At 39.6% G+C, this 25,430-nt stretch overlaps 1 protein-coding gene across 8 annotated transcripts in view; it reads right to left on the reverse strand.

Moving 5' to 3' along the window:
- The window catches only part of GADL1 (glutamate decarboxylase like 1), a 158,856-nt gene that overhangs the window by 52,957 nt on the left and 80,469 nt on the right, over positions 1-25,430 (reverse strand). For all 8 annotated transcript variants that reach the window (XM_073222837.1, XM_037008624.2, XM_037008623.2 and 5 more), the window contains 2 exons: positions 13,313-13,512; positions 3,411-3,462 (listed from right to left, as the gene is read on the reverse strand). In XM_073222837.1, the coding sequence (XP_073078938.1) occupies positions 3,411-3,462; positions 13,313-13,512 (252 nt within the window). The remainder of the gene's footprint in view (positions 1-3,410; positions 3,463-13,312; positions 13,513-25,430) is intronic.

Raw genomic sequence — 25,430 nt, forward strand, 5'->3', positions numbered from 1 at the left:
AACAAATCAAAGAAAACAGGACAGAATTTAAAAAGGGGTGGAGTGAGTAATGGTGTAAAATGCTGCAGAAATCTTCCCACAAGACAAAGATTAAAGAATGTGTATTGAATTTAGCTATTAGAAAGTTGTGATCCAAAAAAACACTTTTTATTCCAGTGCACTTGATACATATTAATAGTAAGCTTCAATAAGTATTAGAATATGAATGATTATAGCTTCCTGGAATAGGAATGTATGGTAAATTCTCCAACAAAGGAAGTGTTCAGGAAGAGGCTGACCTCCTGTTATAGGTGCTATCAAGAGAAATGTCCTGCATTGAGCAGGAAGTTGATTAGATGTCCTTAAAGATCTTTTATAACTCGTAAAGTCTATACAACCTAAATAACTCATCCTAATGGAGATCTCAGGAAGAGAAAAGGAAAAAGTTGAATAATTAGGACTCTCCTGATCAATTATTTAATTGATCAAAATAAAATAGGTGAATGATAGTATAAGAATGAATATACCTCTGGGAAAACATCGATTAGATCTTAGATCCAGCACAGAAACATAGAGGTATGACTTTCAGGGGCCTATGAATAATGCAGAATTCACTTGAAATGATAAGTTTCAAGCATCTTTAAGAGGATATGCATTATTTTTGCCCTTTTCAGGGAAAAAATATTCAAGTACTGGATCCTCCATTTTGTGGTGTTCATCTACTATTTTCAACGTGCCACTTAACACTCTCACTGCTATCTGCTAAACAGTGAATATATATATATATATTTATTTATTTATAGACTTGGGTTTTTCCAAAGCTGAAAGCCTTGCAGTTTCACAGTCAAGGGCTCCAAACAAATCTCTGTATCTCTTCCCTTAAGTATGCATTAGAGTCATATTTAATCAATCCAGAAAGCATTTGTTAACAAAAGGAAGCTAATTACCTTCACACTTATGTGAGAAATTCAAGGTCTAAATTTGCTTTATTTCTCTAGGCAGGATTTGTAGAAAAGAGACAGATGCAGATCACATACCAAAACCTTTTTAAGTAGGAAATCTGAGTACCACTGTGGAAGCCACACTCACTGCTTTTGGGCCCTCTGGTTTCCACTGATAAAACATTCAGGGCAGAGGCTGCCTAATGATTAAAACCCATTTTAACTTTCATTGTAAGGATGTGAATGTGTTTGCAATACCCTAAAGATGATGTTGAGAGGTACTTCCCTCAGTTTTTAAGCCTTTAGGAAGAATACATAAATAACTTTTAAAACAGTTTGTCTTTTTTTCTCACCACTTTTTCTCTTCGCTCTATCAAAACACTGTACAGTTCCAAGGTGCACTACAGTTTCCATCGCCAGAGAAATAAAGAAGGCAATTCAAACTTAAGAAAATAAAGAGGTAACTCAATCTCAAGAAGATATAAAAGGTGACTCAAACTCAAGCCAATCACACAGCTGTTGTTTCATCCCTACATGCTTAAGGATGCATCTTTAAAATATACACAGACATTATCTTACATAGTCATGATGTTATCATGCCTGACAAAATTATCCTTGATTCTTTGGTATTAATCAATAATCAGTTCACTTTGGAAATTCCACAACTGTTTCAAAATTTGCCTTTACGATTAGCTTCTTCAGATTAGAATTCCAGCATCTCCCTATGTTGCATTTAGTTATTTTGCCTCTTCAGTTTCTTTGAACCTCAAGTGGCCATCACCATTCCCTCCGTTAATTTTCTTCATACCATTGACCTGTGAAGAAACCAGGTCAGCTGTCCTGCAGAATGTCCCACATCCTGAATTTGTCTTCTTGCTTCTTTGAAGTGTTACCAGAACGTCATTTAAATATGGATACGTTTGCTATCTGTGCAAGTTTCTCTACCTCCCTATTTTCCCAGAAAGTTTGTATTCCTTTGCAGATGGCGGTGGAAGCCATGGCCAGGGTTCCCTGGGGAGTCTTTCCCAGACTTGTCTGAGGACCATCATCATCTCTCACCTGGACTACTGTGACAGTCTCCCAGTTTGTCTGGTTTATTTTTTTCTTGTCCTCCTTTCACAATGCCCCCTCCCCATTCCTCTCCTCCCATGATATCCAGTATGATCTTTTAACATGAAAGGCGGACTCCTGTCTACTTAAAACTTCTCCAATGACTACATTTGGAATAAAAACCAAAGGTCTTACAATGACTTACTTGACTCCATTTGACCTGGTCTAGCCCACCTCCCCAATACCATCAACTACTGCACACCTGTGCTTAATATGCCTTTTTTGGCTCCTTGAGTACATAGAACTCTTTTCAGCTTTAAGCCTCTGCAGTCATGCATCAATTCTGCCTAGAAGGCCTTTCCCTCAGATATCTGCATGGCATGCTGTTTACCACCATTGAAGTCTCAGTTCAAAGATAACCTCAGAGGGCCCTTCCCCAACTACCCAAACCAGCCAAGCCATCCCCCACCCCGACCCCCACTTCAGCAGTTCACCCTATTTATTTCCATTATAGTACTTGCCACATCTGTAACTTTTATTCATATACTAGATTATCTCTCATAAGCTTGTTCTATGTTTTTTAAAAGACCCCTCGCTACCTGCTGTTTTCTATGTATTAATTTGCTTGTTCATTGCCTGCTACGTTCCATCTGAAGGTAGGCACCACCAGAACAGGGAACTTCCCCGTCTTGTACCTCCAGTGCCTAGAACTACAATTGCTCAATAAATCTTGCCGAATATAATAGAATCCCAAAAATTAGCCATATTGTTTACATACAGAATAGGTTCCTAGGCTGCCATGTCTAGGTCATTTTTATATTAAGTTAAAAATTGCTTATACAGTATATGCTATAAGAAGACCTAAGAGAACCTCTCACTTTATATTTCTTAAAAATCAGAATTAAATAACATTCTCCACATTTCTGACCATAATTTCAGGATTATCTATCTTTGCAACCACCTTATTTTTTATATATAGCAAGAAATGTTATCCTGTTGTTCCATCAGTCCAACAACAAAATGAATTATTTTCCCTTTGGTCTAAAGCTAATATGCTCTCATTATTTTATAAATAGATAAAACTATATGCATTATTATATATTCACTTAATTGATTTTTCACATGCAGGCACCTCTATAGCACAGTTGAATATTTGCAGTGCAATTATTATGCAATTTATATATTTATTCCGTATTATCCTTGGTAATTATTATGGGCACTTTAACTTTCAATACTCAAAGGCAAGTATGTTCTTTGTGAACCCAACAAAGGAAAAATCTTCACTAATAGAGTAAATTAACATAATGGACTCTATGAATTAAGCTAATGACTTGTTTCTAAGTCTGCAATACAAAAACCGATGAAATAGAACAGATTAGAAAATTACCACCTTCATCACTTGATGGACAAAATCACAAGCACAATTCCGTGATCACTTACTTCCATCAGTAACTTGAATCCTTCTCTTTTCTTGATTTCTTCTACTAGGTACCTAAAAATGAAAGTCACAATAATGTTTATAATCTGCCACCTGAAAAGTCCCTGAACATGACTTACATATGATGGAACCATTAGTTCTGATGCAGAGACAAGGCTTAAAAAGACGAGGTATAGAAATAAAGAAGGATATGTGTATAGGGATAGGTGTGGATTTAGACAATTCTGAACCTACTGTAATCCCCTGGGTCCTGAATAAAAAGATATGCCTTTTTGGTGAGATTTTGCCTATCTCCCATGTTAGCATGAGACTTTAACCCTAGTATGAAAACCACATAAAGTAGATTGGATATACATCTCTGACCACGGAGGGTTTACATTCATATTTCAGATGGCGATTTAGCATAGGTACTTAAATTACCTAACTGGCTCAGAGGAAAAACTTTTTGGTGTGTCGTCTTGCTTACAAGTTCATTTAAGATCAAAGAAACTCAACATCATCTTTTCCAAGGCCAGGACAGAGGGAAGGAGACCTGACTGTTGGTTTCATATTAAAAGTAAGTGGTCTATAACCATTGATAGAATGTTTCTGAAGTCATCCCAAATGCCAGGGAAGAGAGCTATATATACAACATAAGCAAAGGGCACAGAAACATGAGATATGGAATAATCGAGAAAAAACTAAATGAACTTTGACTTGTTGGACTAAGCTGAGGACATGGAGCAAATTAATAGTGACAACCCTCCCCTAGGCTTGGTTATTGTCTATATAAAAAGGAAAGCCCTCCGAAATGGTTGGTCTTGAAAACCAGTGTTTTGATCATAAGTCTTGAAAAGTTCATACCACTTGACCCAGTATTTCAAATTCGGGGGCCAAATGTAAGGAAATGATCAGGGGTGCTGACAAGAATGTAATTGCCAGGGTATTTATTGTGGTTTTATATGTAAAAATAGAGAGAGAGAGGGATAAAGAGAGAGAGAGGGAGGGAGGGAGGAAGGGAGGAATGAATGTAGGTCATACACAGCAATTAAGAGTGGCTTTGAAAATTTTTGGCCAGTCATATGGAATCATGGTACAATATATGAAATATGATCATGTCACTAAATTTTGTATGGTCAATTAATATTAAGAACAATAAAAATGCTCTTCTTGGGCCTCAGTTCCATTATGTATAAGACCAGAATAAACACATTTTGCTTTCTAACCTCACAAGATTGTTGTGAACAATTTAAAGAAAGTCACGTATAAAAACTGTAATGTACAGAAACCTTGGAAATTGGGGAGCTGCTATTATAATGTTCATTTGCTAAAGGACATTCTAGAATGTGAATATGGAATATACCAGTTAACAGGATGCAGTTCTTTTTCCTAAACTTATTTATATAACTTCTCACATTGGTTAAATATTGACGGTTAGCGTATAGATTATATCATTTTTGAATTACACAAAATCTTATAAGAATTCTATAAGTATTAACTAGATAACATAGATCCTTTATTTTGAGTAATAATGTTGTGGCCAGATAAATACACACACACACAAACACACACACAGACTCACAAAGTATTTGATATTCTACTCTCTCCTTTCCCTGAGTATTTTTTTAGGAGATGTTAAGTTTTGGAACCTTTAGCACATCAAAAAAAGCAACTTTGATGATTAATAAACATCAGAAGAGATGCTCAAGATCACTGGTAATCAAAGAAGCACAAATTAAAACAACACAAAACTACATAGCCCACATGATACTGGAAACAAATTTTAAAGACAACACCCAGTGCTAGAGAGAATATGATAGAAAGCTGCCAAAACCCTTTCAAAATTAATAATACTCATATCTTCTGATGTAACAAACCACCTCTGAAATGCTGATCTACCAGGAAAAAGATCAATACTACAGATAGATAGACATCATATATAATACACACACATATATGTATATATACATATACAATATAACATACACATACAGCATGTTATTGTATCTAAATCTATGTGGGCCTGTGTGTGTATCCCATACAAAATAACTAGAAATAAGATTAACATCCAGAAATTGGCAAATAGTAAAATAAAATGTGTTATTGCAATTCAATGTAATATGATGCAGCTATTAAAAAGAATGGATTATATACTACTTTGATTAAACCACAAGGATGCTCATGATGTATTATGAGATAAAAGCAAGGTACTGAGGAATGTGGATAATAGGATTCCACTCTTTACGAAAAGGAAAGGTAATCCCTGTCAACATACAAGTGTATGTGTTCGTGGAATAAAGCAATTTTTGATAACTCACATGTTAGTATCAGGCTTTAAACCCAGTGTGAAAAACCACATAAAATAGACAGGATATACATCTCTGACCATGTAGGTTTCATATTCGTATTCCAGATGGCCATTTTGCATAGGTACTTAAATTACCTAGCTGGCTTGGAGGAAAAATTGTTAAATTGTTAATATTTACCTGGAGGAGAGAGGCACTGGATGCAATGGGGGAGATAGGGATTATTAACTCTCTTTTTATATTTCTTTGCAAAGTCTCATAGATGTGCTTGTGTAATTTTTGAAAAGGAACTTACTAAAAAATGTGAAGTACAAAACATAATAGACACATATAATCTCTATACAAGGAGACATGTGAACCATACTTTTCTCACCTTCTCAAACACAAATGTATAGGTGATCTGTTCACCAAAAGGCAATGCCATGATTTCATACTGAGGCAGCTTACAGGAATCCTGCACACCCTGAGGCTATGAAAACACTTTTTGTCTCCAGAAATAGCGGGAATGACTCTAGAAGATTCTAGTAGAGCAGCTAATCAACTTTGTGACTGCAGGCAAATTCCTTAGCCTCCCTGAGCCTCTCTTGGTTTCCTCACATATGTAATGGGGATGTGGAACCAGGTGGGTAAAATCCTTCCCTAACAGTTTACAACTGTATGAAATTTACACACACTACCTATAGTCTTAAATTAAAATATGTCTGTCAAACTGGCTAAAACTGCTCCTGGGAGAAAGGCATCCAGAAACACAACTGAATCATTTCAGTTAAAACTCTGCTTTTTGCTAACCATGTGTATGGGCTTTGTGTCCAGTCAGTGTCCCCACTGCAGTCACTCTCAGGGCCTGTAAAGCCCAGTGTAACATCCTAATTGAGGGTGTAGGTGCTTTGGGTGAAGAGTTGCTATGATGACAATAAAAGGCTAATACTAGAATTCTAGAACTATGCGCCAGGATACACCATGTGAATAGGTTTCCACATGAAAGGATTCCATTGCCAAATAAATTGAGCGACCCTGGGCATATTCGTTAGATTGCTTTTGTCTACAATTAGAAGTCTACTTGGCTTAATTCTTAAGGATATTTACTGAGTTGGTTGGATGGTTTAATATTGTCATCAAGAGCCAGGCATTTTCTATCATTTCAGCCCGCCATACTCAGAGTGTTAGTGAAATCTCTCGTGTTCACAAATGTCTGCCACAGCTCCGAACATCACACCCTCATACAACAGTGACCCACCAAGGAAGAGAGGGCTTGAGCAAAAGCATTTTCTTTTATTCCTCTTATTTACATAAGCCTGTTTTCCCTAGAAGCCTTCACAGAATTCTTCCTATACCTTACTGACTAAAGCCTAGTCTTATATAACTAATTATTGGCAACAGGGACTGGCTTAGGCCAATGTTCCCAGCAGGAAGATTGCTACCTAAACAAAATCAGGGTTCTGGTGGACGGAAAAGGAGAGAGCAATTGTTGGGTGATCAGGCAACAGTGTCTGCATACTGGTTAAAGCAAAGTTAAAAATGTTTCTGTATTACAGGCTCCCTCATAGCCTTTAATGAGCTAATGAACACTGAATCTCCAAGAGAGGAATAATATAGTAGTTAGCACTTCTCAAACATATTTGACCATGGAAACATTTTTTGGAAGAACATTTATTAAAATATTCTGGAAGGCTATTATCCCACAGAGTGTAGTTTCAGAAATGCTAATTTAGAAGTGTCTCTTCTGTGGGATATCTTACCCTCTTCTTAAATAAATGCTAAACTGCAATGAGTTTCAGGGACGGAATCCAAATAAGGTTTGAGTCACTTCTGCCTAAATTCAGAGGGATGATTTGATCTTCATAACTTTTCACTATATGAAAATAGCCCAAAGATAAAATATTTTTAAAAAAAGCAAAAAATCTTCTTATCTAATGCAAGCCAGAAAAAAGATGTACATAGAATTTGGGGCATGACACAGGAAGCATAAATCACTTCTACCAAAAGGCATCCAGGTAAATGGGTTTAAAAAGCAATAATAGCTTCATAAAACTCATCACTGTCCTTCCCACCAAGTTTAGCAAAAAGAGAGAAGAGAGAGGGAAAAATATACATTAGCTAGAGTTTTTGCTATTTCTACTGGGTAAAAACTCATTATATCAAGATTTTGGTTTGATTTTGAAAAATACATTATTGATAGTCTTGCTCTAAAACACTTTACCTTCCTTTGCTTACAAATATGCTTCCAACACTAGAGAATCCTAATTCTCCAGTTTGTTAGATAAGTCCATTTAATATTTTTGCATTCTCCTAGTCCCTCTGTAAGACGTTCTTTCCTTTCTGGCAATAATCTTTCCAGAGTCTTTCTCAATTCATCAGTCACTTAGAGTCTCCCTGGACCAAGTTTCTCTCCCAGTCTCATCTCCTCATTTAAAATTTCTTCTAATGCACAGCCTCTCAGAACTCCTGAGAGTTTTTTCCATCTGCTTTCTGTATGCTCTGCATATATTAGAACATATTGCATGCCTTGTGTGAATTATCACAGACACCTACATGCTATATTCTACTGCAATTGTGAATTTTTTTTTAAGTTACCAATATAAAGAAAAAGCAAAAACATTGGACCTTCCATGGTCTTCTAGACTTTCTCCCTCTCATCACCTGGAGAAATACACTAGCACAAAAGTGCCTTTGTGTCACTGCTCACCTTGTCCATGCTGATGACAATCAATCCCTCAGTATTCATGCAAGCTGGTGAAATGAATTCCATCTGAGAGATTAGAGATTGTGGGTGTCAAGGGAACAGATAAATGACACACTGGAGACCTAACGAAGTAGCAGAATGGGGAGTTCCTGAGCTGTTTGTTGTCATTAAAAAAGACTTAGGCATGTGATTCTTCTAGACTTGCTTTAAAAATTACTCCTTGGTGAATACCCATTTACCCTGAGTGCCAAAACAAAGGCCTAGAAGGTGCCCTTAAGCAACAGCTATCCTGAAACATTTTCAATGTTCCTAGGCAGAAAGCAGAGGTATACAATCACCTGCCTTGTGCCAGAGCTGGTGGTTTTCAACCCCAGCCCTTTGGGTTTCAATTATGCTTAACAATCATCTGTCGCTACAGGCTCCCAAAGTCACTGGCTTTCAAACAACCTAAGGAGAAAACAAGTCTTTAGTCATTAATATTTCTTGAGATAAATGTTCTCGCCACAACTGGAATGACAAGGGCCAAATGGAAATTAGGAAAGGCCTTATAGATCTTACAGGTACTAATTGTTTCCTTCTTGCTAGATTTCTGACAGCTCCTAAAATAGGAATTTATGTCCTCTTGAAAATATCTACTCTTACTTTCCTGAAGGAAGAGGGAGCAAGCTATCTCATCAGGGAGATGGCAGTCCATTGGTCAACCAAAATCTGGTCCCAAGTCTTTAGGGCCATACACAAATTTCAAAACTAAATTCCATTCAGATTCAGGAACATGGAAACATTGTTTCTGGAATCAGTATAATCCTTACTACACTGCCTCAGAGGAAAAGAAGTCACAGTATTGAAGAGACCTGACCCAGAGTCGAGGGAAATGGGTATCTTAGCTACACCAGGCTGCCGATAATAGATGTGCACCCCAAACAGTAAAACAGTCCTCATTTACAGTTTACTTTGCTGGAGTTCTTATCTACTGAAGGAAATTATACTTCTTAGAACCAATGTTACTCTGAAATTACAGAAATTATTCTGGATAAAGCTGTCTGACCACAGATAAGAACTGTTTTTATTAGGTAAATGCTAAAGCAAGTGGCCTTGGGTCAGTGAGCTTGATGGGAAATGGTTTTTCACCTCTCACCAGTCCGTGGCTTGAACTGATTATGTTGGCTCACATAATGAATGGTGTTCTAGAGCTAGTTTGTATGGGCCAGTGAAAGCTAATGATCAAATATTCAGGCATTTTGCACATGTAATTGTTGATAGCTTGCAATTTTATATAATGGGAATATCTACACCATGGGAATTGGCAGACATTACAAATTGGGTTTATTAATTTTTCCTTCTAAAATCCAGTTTGACAGTACATCACTGCACATGGGCTCAGGCAAAGAATAGACCCCAGAACTGAAGAAATGTTCCATCTTTCCTAAAGAGCAGAACCACAACCACACAGCCAATTTGTAAATAAGTATAATCATGAAAATAAAGACTGTATGTTGCCGGCTTCCCATAACTCTTAATCCTAGAGAAACTTTTCCCAAGTTTATGATTTCATATTCATTCCAAGTAACATGTCGAAAAGGACTCAGCCCTTGCTTGGCCCTGGAAGTGGAAGAATAGGATGACTTTTGCCCACCCCAGGAACAGATCGTTGGATATGAAGAATGTAAAAAGTTAAGGCACACAAAGATATATATATATATATATATATGAGTAACAGAATGAAAAGCAGGGATTATTTTTCAAATATTTAAACATAGGTCACAGACTCTGCAGTAATGCTCACTGAAATGTTAATTCAATTCAATTCAACTTGACAAACATTTACAAACAATAAGTGTTTGTTGAACTGAATTGAAATGTTAACATTTATCCTCCTGTGATACTGCTCTGCAAAAATTAGAAAGTGTCCTTAGACTATAAATTAAATTCCACCCTCAGATGAATGTTAACTTTATAATAAATACGATCATCAAATATTTATATTGAGCCTTGTTTCAAGACACTTGTCACTGAATTCCTTAGCAACTTAGATAAAATAACGCACAGATTCTACTGCACTAAATAACATGAGACAATACAAATAGGGAACAGAGCTTTCTGAACTTGTATTTTAATTTAACAGGCAAATATGAATATTTATGTCAGACAGTTTCATTGTTTTCATCATTGGATGGTTATCTCACTACTTCTTATTGTGGCACTTTACCCCTATTTCTAAAAAAGGCACATTCCTCACCAAGTTTCAATATATATTTTATAGGAGGAATTGGCAGAGCCTCCAGTGACCAGGGAGGACATGTGACACAGTGAGATGACTGCATTTCCCTAGCAACAGTGACTGATTCAGAGATGAACATTTGCCTCACTCAGAAATAATAATAATTTTCCCTGGGATTGTTAAGAGAGAAGCACATTCTCCTTTTGACCTTGAACTTGAACCCTGGAGAATATAGATTGAATCCTCCTGGCAACCACCTTCCTGCAGAGGAAGCTCAACACAGAGAACAGCAGACAAGCAACATGCAGAGATACTGGGGCTTTGTGAGCTTATTTCAGCCCCTAGACCAAGCCATTGCCCAAGTCATCACTATTTTGCTTATAAGTAACATGCGTTAATACATTACCTTTCTTTGTTTATAATACCTTGAGTTAGAGTTTCTGTTGCTTAAATCAAGAGTTCTAACTGATACAATATTTATAATAGTCTTCAAACTATTTCTTAAACCATAATCTCTGGAACTGCTGACTTCTAACAATCTTCTAAAAGTGCCAAAGCCATCTCTTTACGTGTCCTTACAGCCAAGCCCCCTGCTGTTATGAACATGAATGCAGAAATCTCATTTGAGATGGATGCTGAAGCCCTGAAGACAGAGCTCTCATGTCCTGCCAACTCCTCATCAACTGAAAACCACAACAGGAAGAAGTTTAGCTTGCATTTTCCAGCAAAAAGAAGGCTACTTTGCTACCTGAGCAAGAGGGAGGAAGATTTGCTCTGTGCCCAGCAGCAGCCCCAGTCAATGAGAAACTGTACTACTTAGCAAACAAGAAGTTACTTCCAGTCTCTTCCAATGGACTCTCGTCCAAAGCCGCTTTCCCTTTTTACATAAGCAGCCTTCTCTCCTTTTTCTCTGGACTTGCCTGTGGTTCACCATAGTTCGCATGTCCAGAATTGCAATTTCTCCACCATTCCTGAATACACTCATTTTGCGGGTAAAATAATTGGCTGTTTTATCTTTAAGGTCAACATCATGTAACTCTGCAGTTCTTCCTGCAAAAAAGGCAGAGTGTAGTTCTTGCCTCTTAACATTGATCTTGGCCATTGGAAAGCTAGTAGATACGATGTGATCAGGACTTTAAAGTCAGCTTGCATCATTGGACTTGTCTTCTTGAGCTTCTGTCAGCTCCATCACAAGAACTTGCTCTGGCTAACCTGCTAGTCCAAGCAAGATGCAAACATGTGGAGAAGAGACCCAGAGCATCCCCGCAACCCCCTCGGCCACCATAGTATGGGATAATGGCACTCCAGCCAACTTGCAGATGTCTGATAATCAATAATTGTTTCAAGACACTGGGTTTTCAGAGAATTCTGCATAGAGCACCCATACCATACCACTCCCACTACAGAAGGAGGAAACTGTTTTAAATCTCTAAGCAGAGACTACAGGATTTTGCAAGTGGAATGTGAACAGGGAATGTGAGGGACAGATTTTGCAAACCAGAAATCACAAACTGATGCCTGTGGTGGCCAAGGAGGTGAAAGTAACTAAAAGTCATATAGCATGTAGCATATGCCAGGCACTAGTTACATATTTCAATTCATTTTATCCTCATAACGATTATTTGAACTAGATGCTATTGTTATTCCCATTTTCCTGGGACAAAACTGAGGGACAGAGAGGTTAAGAAGCTTGCCCAAATCACAGAGCTTGTGAACGGAAGACCTAGGTTTTGAGTCTCAGTTGCTGCACCTCTATGTTACAGTAAAATAAGCTAGTTAAAAAACAGAAGGAGGTGGAGGGAACTGGGGTTCCTTGGAAAGTTAGACATCATCGTGTTCAGTGGTGTGTCACCCTGCAGGATTGAGAGCATTCTGATATTTTCAGAGAAGGTGAAACTCAGATGTTTGATAAATCTCCCTATTTTTAAGTATTTTAAATGTTTAAATTTCTGAATTTTTTTTAACACCAAAAAGGTTAACCCTATGAGAAACAGGCTTAACAAATCATATTTAAAACTACATTTGGCTGGGGCCTGCCATTTGCCCCCACTGATCCAAGCTTAGCAAGGGTCCTTTCCAGGAGGCAAATGTCTAGTGCCTGTAACTCAAGAATTTTTCTAATGTCTTTGAAAGTGGTTTCAAAAGCTTTGTCTCCGCTGTTGTCATAAGGTAAACAACCACAGTGCTTCCACACTAACTTTAGCTTCTCGCCTTTATGCCAGCCCCCCATTCTCAGGGACCTGCTTGCTGGGTCCTAAAAGTCATTGTGATCTCGTTCACATCCACGGATGTGGGCCTGCTGTGGCCTCTGCTGCCTCATTCTTCTCTTCCCTCAGGAGTCTTAGTTGAATGTTGCCTCCTTCAGGAAGCCTCTGCCCCTGCTACCCGGGAACATACTAGAGAACCCTCCTGGGAGCTGGGGGGCCATGTCCCTCCCCTTACCAAAAAGTAAGTTCACCTGTATTTGATTGGCTCTGTCACCTAAATGTATCTCTTACCAGGCTAGGATCTTAGGATCTTGGAAGGCAGGGGTAGGATGGCTTTGTTCATAATTCCTAATCCATGGTAGGTGCTGAGAAAACAGTTATTAGGTGAAAGGAGAGAACAAATGGAAGAACATGTTCAGACCTTGCAAATACTACTGTCACTGAGTCTAGTACAGATATGCACGGACACACACAAATATATACACAAACACGCACGCACAGAGGCAAGTACCTAGATAAAGCAAGAGCGCGATTAACTCTTTCTTCAAGGCCCAAGGTGCCCAGGGCCTTCCAGGTCATCCAGAACTTGAATGCATCCGGTCTCCTGCTACACTGGATGGATTTGTCTCCTGTGTCGTAGCTAACGTCATAGAATTTATCCTGCTGGAAGAGGTAAGATGCCTTGGCAGAGTAGCATTTCTTAAGAAGGTCCTTTAGAAAGAAAAGAAAAGAGAGAACTTGTTAATACTGCCCATTTTTAGAATGCATTTTATTTCAAAAACACATACCCACCAACAGAACCTGTATGGTACTCTACTTTGGGCCAAAGCAATTGTTCTCCCCTATGGCTGCTTTATGTCAGAAGCAATAGATATGTTATTAACTTTGAGACGTGGATTACCCACTGTGTCTAACAAAAAAAAGAAAAACAGAAAGGAAAACCCTCAGAGTTAAGATTGCCAAGTGAATTTCCACAATTTCACTGATGAGCATTGAGAAGCTTAGAGGTGACCATCATCTGTATGACATCAAGGCAGGCCAATTTCTCAAGATGAAAAAAAATCTGCCTATAACTCACCCAAGGCTCCATATTGCAAAAAAAATACCTAACATATTGTACATACTGTATACAATTTCATAGGCAAACACTAGGTTTTTAAACCCTCTTTTTTTCAACTCATCCATATTGAAAAGACAAGGAGTGACAATATCCAGGGATTAAAACCCTGCAGAAAGAGCCAGGGAAGAGGTAAACAAGAGCTGCCACACAAACATCGGCTGTGATTCCAGTCGGTTTGTTGGGTTGGTCTTGCACTGGTTTTATTTGCAACCAAATCCACTTTGCATTTACTGACTGGTTACTTCTCTCTGTGCATGGGTGACAGTTTACCCTATTTATTACCATTAAAGAGTCTTCCCTTGAGCCCCACATTTTTAGAGTTTAAGCCCTATTGCTGTAACTGTCCCTTGGTATCTACAAAACCCCAGTTTTCCTATCCTGTCCTTCACAAACCCCATAAGCCCATGTGTCTCCATCCCAAAGAGAACCTGTTAGAACCCTTTTCTTCTCCAGTATAACCAAACTATTCTATGTCTCTTAACCGCTAAGTCATGCCCCATCTCTATCTTTGCTCATACCATTTGCATGACCTTGTGTCTATTTTTAATATGACAGTTCACACATTTGAAAGAATAGACGCAGCATATCTGTTAAGTTCTGACGTTTACTAACACAGAACCCAGTCTTCCCTCTTAATCTATGTCTGCCTTTCCTTCAGATCCCATCTCAAGTTCTGCTTCCTCTTCAGCTTCTTTTTCAGCCCACCCCATTGGACTCACTTCTTCCGTTTGTATTTGGCTGCATCTGTTGCCTTTGCCCCTACACTGCCCCTTCTCAATGAGCAGTCCGCTTGTATTCTCTTTTCATGTGGATGAGCAAGTTCTTAGGGGCAGGACTCACTTCCTGCCCATGTCCACATCCACAGAGCTTAACACTGTCTTGGGCACAAAGGACCCTTACTAAGCCGCTAGGGAAATGATGCCACTTCCCATATTCCCTGCTGCTCCCTGGCAAGCATATGAGCGTAAGATACACAGACATGTGAACTTCTCATTTGGTGCACCTTCCAAACCTTTATGGTGCAAAATCATCAATGCTGTACCAGAAGCTATAGAGAAACTCCCCAGTAGTCACAGAGGTCCTAGGAAATGATCCCTTCTGAACAGAGAATGTGTTAAATGTATTCATTTGATTGATCAACTTGTACTTAAAGAATAAAAAGAAAATCTCCATGTATCCACATTCCACATAAAATTATGCATTTACTGTCTTCATCGCAACATTGTCTTATGTGGACAGTAATCTGCATATAATGTGTTCCATTTCTAGAGAGCATGGTTTTATACTATGTAAGAAATTCTATTCCAAGTTTCATCAAGAAATCCAAAACATGACTCATCCAGTATCCAAAATAAACTGAGTACACAATAATGACTGGAGGAAATGAGGAAGCCTTCGGCCTGGCTCTGATGGAGGTTATTGGTAGACTCAGGAGAAGAGCAGACGGCTCAGGCCTGACCGTCAAGGTAGAAGAGCGCCTTACCCTTTGATCTTTACTTTAATTCCACCAGCAATCTCTCAGCTCTGATCACAGATGCCACCACTGCATGTCCTCTATCCTCAAAGGTCAGGAAATTTGGTTATTGTTTCCATAGCAACTACAGTCTGACCATATATTATAACATGAAAAGGCCACTGCATATATTTTAAGGACAAAGCATGTATACACAGGCTTGTACTGGCATCATGATTTTAACTTTACTTTCATCAACCACGAAAGAGTGAAAAAAAATCCCCAGAGCAGATGAACTTTAAACACATCTAAGGCAAGTTTCAGTGTCTTACACCAGTGATTGAAAGGGAGAGGAAGCCCATCCCCTATCACAAGACAAATTGCATCATCATAGGCATGTGGAGAAACAGAAAGCCAGGAAGACATATAGCAGAATGAGTGGCTGCCCTGCAGGAGTGACACTGTTAATTTCATCGCACTGAAAAACCCTCCTGCCTTGGGAAGGTTTCATAAAGAACACCCGGAGGCTTGGGATTTACTTTATTGAAAACAAATGAACACTTTCCCCACAAAGTTCCTGCTTTGCATTTTAGTTTGCATCCTTGTATTAAAAGGGATGTCTTTAGTTTTAAGATACACAATAACTAAGATATGTTCATATCTCCAGAGAAACCAACATTGTGGCATAAGCATAGTAAAAGTTAACATTTTTGAAAACGATTAGTCATTATTGTTATTAGATATTAGTCCTATCAAGGAGAAGGACCGTGTTTATCTTGCTCATCTTTATACTCTTAATTCCAGCAGGACAATAAGTACTAGTTTTAAAAGTTCCAGAGAGAAGTATGCACTGGGAACACCAACTGCTTACGTTATGAATAGGATTAGTAGGCATTCCCAGGAATTAGTAGGCATTGTATTAGGACTCAGGCAGTGGTGAATGAAAGAAATGCAATCAAAGTAGCTTACACAAAAAGGGGAGTTTTCGTAGGCTCATATATTTAAAAACCCAGGAATATATCATCTTCAGGCACAATTGAATCCAGGATTAAACCTGGAATCTGTCTTTTTCCTTGTGTTATATTTTTTTGTGTTGGCCTCACTCCTAAAGCAGAAAGCTGGTGAAAAACATGGGAAACTGATGCTTCCAGGGGGACCTGTGGGTAAGAAGGCAAGCTCTGTTTGGAGAGAGATTAGAAATGGAGAAGAGACAGACAGCAGCAATGCTACCCAAGAAGAGAAAGATTTCCCAGTCTCAATCTCCTGTCTGAACTTTCTGCTACCCAAACCTATCAGGTAGCTCATTGGCAAGGGAGCCTGGGAAATATGGTTTGCAGGAGTCAGGTCTCCTTCAGAGCAAACAGAGGAAGGCTGAAGAGTTTATTACACAGCAAAGAGAAACATGCATGTGACAAGTACACACTGTGAGTATAGAAACCACCACTTTTCTTCTCACTGCTTGTGTTCACATGGAACCTAGCACCTAATAATGATAACCAGAGCCACCATTAATGGAGTTCTTACTATATGTCAGGTTCCGTATATGTATTAACTCATTTAAGTCAAACAACAACCCAAAAAGATAACTTCTATCGTTCCTGTCAATGCCATTGTACATGTGAGGAAAATGCAACACAGTGAGGTTTGGCTCATTACAGGCACACCTCATTTCATTGCACTTTTTGTATTGCATTTCACTGATACTGCATTTTTACAAATTGATGGTTTGTGACAACCCTAAGAGAGCAAATCTATCGAGGTCATTTTTTCCAACAGCATTTTCTCACTTTGTGTCTCTATGTCACATTTTGGTAATTCTCTAAGATTTCAAACTTTTTTATTATTTTTATTGCTTTTATGGTGATCTGTGGTCAGTGATCCTTCATGTTACTGTGTAACTGTTTGGGGGCACAACCAAGATATACAAGCTGTACAAGATAGTGGACTTAATAGATTATGTCACTGACCAGCCATTCCTCACACCCTCTTTCCCTCTCCTCAGCCCTCCCTATTCCCTGAGAAACAACAATATCAGGCCAGTTCATAAACTCTGCAATAGCCCTTAAGTATTAGAGTGAAAGTAGAGCCACACATGTTTCACTTTAAAGCAAAAGCTAAAACTGATTAAGCTTAGTGAGGCAACCATGCCAAAACCCAAAACAGGCCCAAAGCCAGGCCTCTTGCACCAGTCAGCCAGCCAAGTTGTTAATACAAAGGAATGTTCTTGAAGAAAATTAAAAGCTCTCCTCCAGGGAACAAACGAATAGTAAGAAACTGAACGGCTTTATTGGAGCTGATAATGCAGAAAGATTTAATGGTCTAGACAGAAGATCAAATCAGCCACAACGTTCCCTTAAGGCAAAGCCTAATCCACAGCAAGGCCCTAACACTCTTCAATTCTGTGAAAACTGAGAGAGGGGAGGAAGCTGCAAGAGCACAAAGTCTGAAGCTAGCAGAGGTTGGTTCATGAGGTTTATGGAAAGAAGCTGTCTCTCTAACATAAAAGTGCAAGAGGAGCAACAAGTGCTTATGGAGAAGCTATGTTATCCAGAAGATCTAGCTGAGATCATTGATGCAGGCGGCTACACTAAACAACAGAATTTCAATGTAGATGAAACAGCCTTCTATTGCAAGAAGATGCCATCTGGAACTTTCATAGCTAGAGAGGAGAAGTCAACAACTGGCTTCAAAGCTTCAAAGGCTGACTCTTTTGTTCAGAGCTAATGCAGCTGGTGACTTTAAGTCAAAGTCAATGCTCATGTACCATTCTGAAAACCCTACGGCCCTTTAGAATGATGTTAAATCTACTCTGCTTGTGCTCTGTAAATGGAACAAGCAAGCCTGGATGACAGCTCATCTGTTTACAATATCTGTTTACAACATGGTTCAAATACTGAATATTTTAAGCCCACTGTTGAGATGTGCTGCTTAGAAAAAGATTCCTTTCAAAATGTTACTGCTCACTGATAATGCACCTGGCCACCCAAGAGCTCTGATGGAATTGTACAACCAGATGAATGTTGTTTTTATACCTGCTAACACAACCTTCATTCTGCAGCCCATGGATCAAGGAATCATTTTGACTTCCAAGTCTTACTATTTAAAAGAATATATTTTGTAAGGTTATAGCTTCCAGAGATTCCTCTGATGGGTCTGGGAAAAGCAAACTGAAAACTTAGCAGGAAAGGATTCAGCATTCTAGGTGTCACTAAGAAATATGTGATTCACAGGAAAATGTAAAAATATCAACATGAACAGGAATTTGAAAGAAGTTGATTCCAACTCTCAGGAGTGACTGAGGGGCTCAAGACTTCAGTGGTGGAAGTCACCATAGATGTGCTGAAAACCCCGAGAACTAGAATTAGAAGTGGGGCCTGAAGATCTGACTGAACTGCTACCATCTCTTGATGAAACTTGAACAGATGAGTTGCTTCTTAAGGGTGAGCAAAGAAAGTGGTTTCTTGCGATGGAATCTGTTCCTGGTGAAGATATTGTTAAAGTTATTAAAACAACAAGGAAGGATTTAGAATGTTACATAAGCTTAGTTGATAAAGCAGTGGCAAGGTTTGAGAAAATTGATTCCACTTTGGAAAGATACCATGGGTAAAAGCTATCAAACAGCCTTGTATGCTACAGAGAAATTGTTCATAAAAGAAAAAATCAACTGGAGTGGCAACTGTCATTGTTGCTTTATTTTAAGAAACTGCCACAGCCACCCCCAAACCTTCAGTAAGCACCACCCTGATCAGCCAGCAGCTATCAAACCAAGGCAAGACCCTCTGCCAGCAGATAACTTGCTAAAAGCTTAGATAATGGTTAACATTTTTAGCAGCAAAATATTTTTAAATTAAAGTATGCATATTGTTTCTTGGACAATATTATTTCACACTTAAAAGACTACAGGATAGTGTAAACGTAACTTTTATATGCATTGAGAAACCAAAAAATTCATTAGACCTGCTTTATTGTGAAGATCACTTTGTTCCAGTGGTCTGGAACTTAACCTGCCATATCTCTGACTATGCCTGTACCTAAGATTGCATAGCTGTTAAGTGATAGGTTTCAAAGGCTGCTTGGATTTGGGACGTGAACTCTTTACCCATCACATTCTACTCGCTGTACAGCAGGCACTTAAATATGTCTGGAAAAGACATCTCCATAAACACTCATTAAGAGTTCTTGGAAAGTTTAGTGAAAAGGAAAGAGGCAGTAAAGAACACATTGAACTGAGTTTAAAACAACTAACATCCTGTTTCAGACCCTTATTCTGTTCCTATAAATATGACTTCTGGTCCTACTAGTGGTAATATCTTGTCTATAAAGCATTTGAGATTTTTCTAAATACTTGTGACTGGTGATATTCAAGGATATCACTAGCAGGACATAATGAATAAATAGGCTACATATTTTCCTTGTCACAATTAGTAAGGCCATCTTTGATTCCACAAGCCAGATCAGATTCTACAGTCTTTTCCAAGAGTCAGTGCCTACATGGGCCTACTTTGAGTCCCCATTCCTTGCAATTATGTATTTCAGCTTACCAAACAAAAGCTACCAAAAATTCTTCCCATATGGCTCTTCCCATATTCTATCCCATATCAACATTATGTACATGCAAGAAATTGTCTAAACTAAGTGCCTAAGGAAATGGGTATATTAATCATCATTGCACTAATTAACTCATTCCAAAATTAGGTACTGAGGACCTATTACATAACAAGCACAATTATGCCAAGAGCTTGGGCATATGACCCCATGGAGATACTAAGCATTCAGGCTAACATTTTTGGACTGAATGCACAAAACCAAATTTAGGCTCGGAATAACAGAAAGGCTTGGCTGTAATCTAGAAAATAAAAATGAATTTTAAAATGATTATATCTTTTGAGGTTGGCTGTATTTATTCATTGAACAAACATTTGAAGAGCCTTAATATTTTCAAAAGCTATGCTAGGCACTGGTGAAGCAATGGTAGATAAGAAAGTCACTATCCCTAAGAATTTTAGGATGGAGATAGGGACAGAGAAACAAGTAATTACAGTCAAGTGCTATGCTGGAATAAGGGAAGGAATGAAGTTGATGGAGCACAAAAAACGGCCATTTTTGACTAACTGAGTGTTAACTAGAGCTCTTCAGGAGAAAAGATATGTAACCTGTGAACTGAAAGATGAGAGGTAGCTGGGTAGAAGAGAAGATGGAATTGATTCAGCATGATTGGGACTAATGAATGAGGCAGAGCAGAGCTAGAAAGGCTGGAAAGATAAAGCACAGAACCCATCAAAGATCTTACATGCCACAGTAAGGAAGGCTGGTGACAGAATTTTCAGACTCATCCAGATATTACAACATAAACTTCATTATTGATCCGGCAGAATAAAGTGAGAATTAGAAAATGTGCATTCTGGTTTTGACCTAGTCACTTGGTGTGAGAGCTCAAAGTAAGTCACTTAACATCTTGAGTTTCATTTTTCTCAAAAGTCTAATGAAGGTAATGATACTTGACTCCACCCACAGTACAGCAATACTGTGAAAACTTAACATTATGTTAACTGGGACCACCTTGCAGTCTTTGGCCAAAATACTGCCCATCACTCCTTTCCTCCTGCATATTCCCAAGTCCTCTAACCCCTCTCAGCTGTCACTGTCCATCTTCCTTTGATCTACTCTCCCCAAGAAAGCTGCAGAACAAGATGCCTCACTGTTGATTAAATGAGCATTTACACCTCTCACCCACCTCTCCTTTTAAATAGGATGTCTTGCCAATTGTTTTGCAGCCCCGGGCAAGTTAGCTATGGATTCAATGTGACTAAAGATATTGACAGCAAAACGTTCTTGGGGTAAAAGGGTTATACCCAACTTTATTTCCAGGTGGCAGGTCAGTCACTAAAATCCCGTTCACTCAGAGCAAGTCTGCATGCAGCAAGCTAGTCCCTCCCCTTGCTCTGGGCACCTCTGTCCACACAGCCGTCCTCTGGGCCTCTCTGCACAGTCGTCCCACACAGCCATCCTCTGGGCCTCTGTCCTCAGTGCTGCCACCACTCCAGCCTCTGCTCTCCTGCAGCCTTGCAGCCCTGCCACTGTGTCGTGCCCAGAGTACTGGGCGGAGCTCTTTTTATAGAGTCAATAGCCATGTATTGTCCACAGGTGTGCAGTGAACTAGTCAACCAGGGCCAGGTGAGAATCCTGGGCACAGGAACTCTCATTTTATCCACAGATTTATATGCCAATAACTAGAGAAACAAACCAAGTTCACAGAGCATATTACGGCTATTACAAGAAATCTTAAGAGTAAGAATTATCCATGGTCTCCATCCTCCAAGTGTAGCTAAACTTGACCTTGCTTAAGCTATCATATTTGATGATCTTCTTACATGTTGTGGATCTTTACAAGTGCAAGAAAGAAATGGAGAGGGGGAGGAGAAGAGAAGGGAAAAGAACAATATGAGAATATCATTTCAAGGTGAGACATCAAGTGAGTATAGGTCAGCCCACGGTATCTGTTTACATGGGTGTGTCTGAGACCTGTGGAAACCAGCAGATCATTCAGTTTCTCCTCCAGCACACCAAGGTCCTTGCATCAGCACACCAAGGTCCTCACACTAGCACTCCAAGGTCCTTGCACTTGCACACCACCTTCAGAGGTCTTTGCCATTTTTGTCCGAATAGGTTTTAATGTACAATGTAGGAAAGGAGGAATATAGCCGTCCATCTTCATCTCTCTCAATGCATGTCCATCCACTACTTCTGTCTTTTGGTTTTTCCTTCCACCCCACAAATGCCCCCTCTTTCTGACTTTCAGAGGTATAGAACACTTAACAAATCCTGACAGAAGGAATTAGAGCTGTCATCAAAGCCACTGACGACGTGAAGATCTTTGCATTTGTCTTCACTGCAGTCCTGACTGTTCCTGTGTGTAGCTGCCATCTGGCTTTCCCAGTCTCGTGCCATTACTGACTGATGGTGGAGTGTGTGTTGCACACATGCACACTCTGTTGCAAGATCTGTTCACTTATTGCACATCTGCCTTCAAGTTTAATCAGCGAGGCCTCACCTTCCTGGGCCTCTCCTCACAGTACTTCTGCATTGTGCCCTTCTTGTGTTCATCTGTAATCCAAAGCAGGTGTCCTCTGCTCTTTGAATTCTTTAGACAGACACCTTTCATTTTTCTTATGGCATTTCTTTTTCGGATTTATTTATTTAATTCATTTTCTCTCTGTTGCACGTAGCTTTCCCACTCTCAGTCAGAGTAGAAAATTGTTAAAATCACCTGGCGTTGCATCCAGTTTGAGAAAGAGCTTGTTACTTTTGATGAACAGGCAGTTTTTCTTCAAACTCTCCACCAAGTCTGAGTTCCTATCTGCCTTCTTCTCTGCCAGCTGAGGGGCTAGTTTCAGACACCATGTGCTTCACTGGTCGCTTCAATGTCTGCAGAAGGTTCACATCCTCACTGACAGCCTCTCTTCCAGCTCCAGATCATCTTTTGATCAATCGATTCAGGTCTCTTTCCTATTCCATTCAAGCACTTCCCGACCATGGGTACCTCCTGGAGGCCAAACCTCTGCCTAGGTCCTCAATAAACCCAATTCTCAGTGCCCCTCTCCCCCTCATCACTCATATTTCCGGAGGATCGCTGATACTTATCCAAGCTTGCTGATATTTAAGGTGTTTGTGCTTGAGTTTCTAAGAACTGGTGAGCAGTCTGCCCTGCTCTCTTCTGCCTTGTGGTGACACATCTGACCTTGTCCTGCCGTTTCAACACCTCCTTCTGTAAAGTTCACATCCACCTCCATTGTCTCAAAACAAACCTGCTCTCTTTGCAAACCTGGTGCATGACCGGCGAGACTCGACCTGTTTCCGCAAAGTGTCTGGATGCTGTGTGCCAGGTTTCCAATAACAAAAATGTGACTTTTTTAGGCTCCTGTTTCAGGTGCCTAAGGGGTGCTGCATGCACAGTGGGCATCACTTTTCAGGTCCGTCCCTGTTGATCCCTAAGCTGGGAAAAGTCCAGTCCCTCAAGGCACAGCCTCAGCCTCCATTTGCCTCCCAGGCTGCCTCCCAGACAGCATGCCACAGCCAAAAGGTTGGAGGAATGGCAGCCATGTGCGCATGCGTGTCTGCACCCAGACCCGAAGGGGCAGAGGGAGGGGAAGGAGGCGGGGCATGGCTCCCTGAGGGCGGGGCCAGTGATGCCTGGGATCTCACCAGCTTTCCCAATCAGGTTTCTGCATTCCTGTCAGATGAGCTGCTGAAATATCACAGGGGCAGAATCAGTATCTGTGATACCAACTGACTAACCTGGAATAGTTGACACTTTGTGTTAATTCCAAAGCCCAAGTTCTTCCAGAAGGCTTCCTGGAAGATTCCAAAATGTATTTTTAAGTTCTAGGCCTGCAGACCTGATGGGAATTTTCAGATGATAGAATGCCTTATTGGTAGATCTGAGTTCCTGTAATGAAGTGTAACTCTTGCTCAAATACCTCTAACCACGGGATTAGAATGAGCTGCCTTGAAAATGAGATAGAGCTAAAAGATACTTTTAAGAAATGCAACTTAATAAACTTAAGCAGTGACCAGTGTCTGCAGAAGACAGGAAGGTTGGGCTCAGTGTCTCAGAGAATGTGTAAGTGCTTCTATAAATAGGTAAGAAACATTTGATAGTGCACAGATCATTTGGCAATGCCTCGGCCTGCCCCAGGAGCATTTAAAAATAGTGTAATCGGGCTCCTCTCTTAGGACAGATGGAGATTTTCTGATTTTTCCCTAGGCAACTATCAACATACCTTTTTTGTTAAAGATAAACTAAAACAGTGCTTTTCAAACTTTGACTACAACCCGTAGGAAGACATTATTTTTAATGACAGTATCCACCCCAATACGCGGGCAACTGAAACAAAATAGTACCCATGATTACTACATGAACTGCATACTAATATTTTCTATTCCAGCTATTCCGACTGCTCATTAAAAAGGAAAATAAAAAGTTGATGTGACTTAGCATTGACCATATAATTCAAGACCTATTACTTTGATAGTTCTTAACCACAGTAATGTTAGAATTATCGAAAAAGTTTTTCAAAAATACCAATTTAGGGCTCTTACTCCAGACTCAAAGTTAGAATCTCAAGTGTTGAGTAAAGGTAATTTTTTTCTTAGAGCTTTTCAGGTGATCCTAATAGGCATCCAGGATTGAAAACCACTGCTCTGGTGGCCTTGACCTTACGTTGGAAAATACTGATCTCGAAGTTTCAGTCAGCTTGCATTCATAGTGAGTCTAGAGAATGCTGAAGTGTTGAGTTTTCATAAGAGCATATAAACCAGAGTGGTTATCTGACCTCTTATTGTACTACTAGTGACCATTATCAAAGAGTTTTATGTGTGTGAATACAAGTGAAGAATGACTTTATTCTATGCAGGTAAATAAAGAGATTGTAGACTGGGTAATGCTGGAGTCTAAATCACCAGGGGGGTGGGGAGCTCCAAGCTATGAAACACCTGTCCAAGAAGTGTGGCGTGAATGTGATGCACAACATAAAACCCCAGAACCCTAATCGATTCAGCTTTTTGATTTTGTGATGTGGAACAAAGAACCATTTGTTTTTGGAAGCTTAATCACATCAGTATGTGATTCGCTCACCCAACTCTGCTGGGGGGAATTGCCATGTTTGCTGTTCCTGGGTTACCTCCAACTCTGAGTGGCTGTGATTCTATCTGATAAATATTTATACCCTATTTTGTTGCAGAAGGGATTAAAGGCAGCTTATAAAAATACGATATGGTGGGATAAGGAAAGAAAAGGAGGAAAGGGAGGAAAGGTAGAAGGGGAAAGTAGGAGAGAAGGGGAGGTAGGGTAGGGAAAAGGAGGAGGACAAGGTGGAGAAGAGGTGAGGTCAAGGCCAAGAGAAAATGGGATGAGGAAATACAAGGAAACCTGAATGATACCTGCCCACAGAAGGCACAGTGGAAGGGGGCTGAAAGGGGATAAATTATTTGCCAACATCTTGGCATACTTGGCACGGCGCTCACAGCAAAAGCATTCAGTAGCCACGTGCTGCTTCT

The sequence above is a fragment of the Manis javanica genome, chromosome 15 (assembly GCF_040802235.1).
Source record: "Manis javanica isolate MJ-LG chromosome 15, MJ_LKY, whole genome shotgun sequence".
NCBI classification, from domain to species: domain Eukaryota; kingdom Metazoa; phylum Chordata; class Mammalia; order Pholidota; family Manidae; genus Manis; species Manis javanica.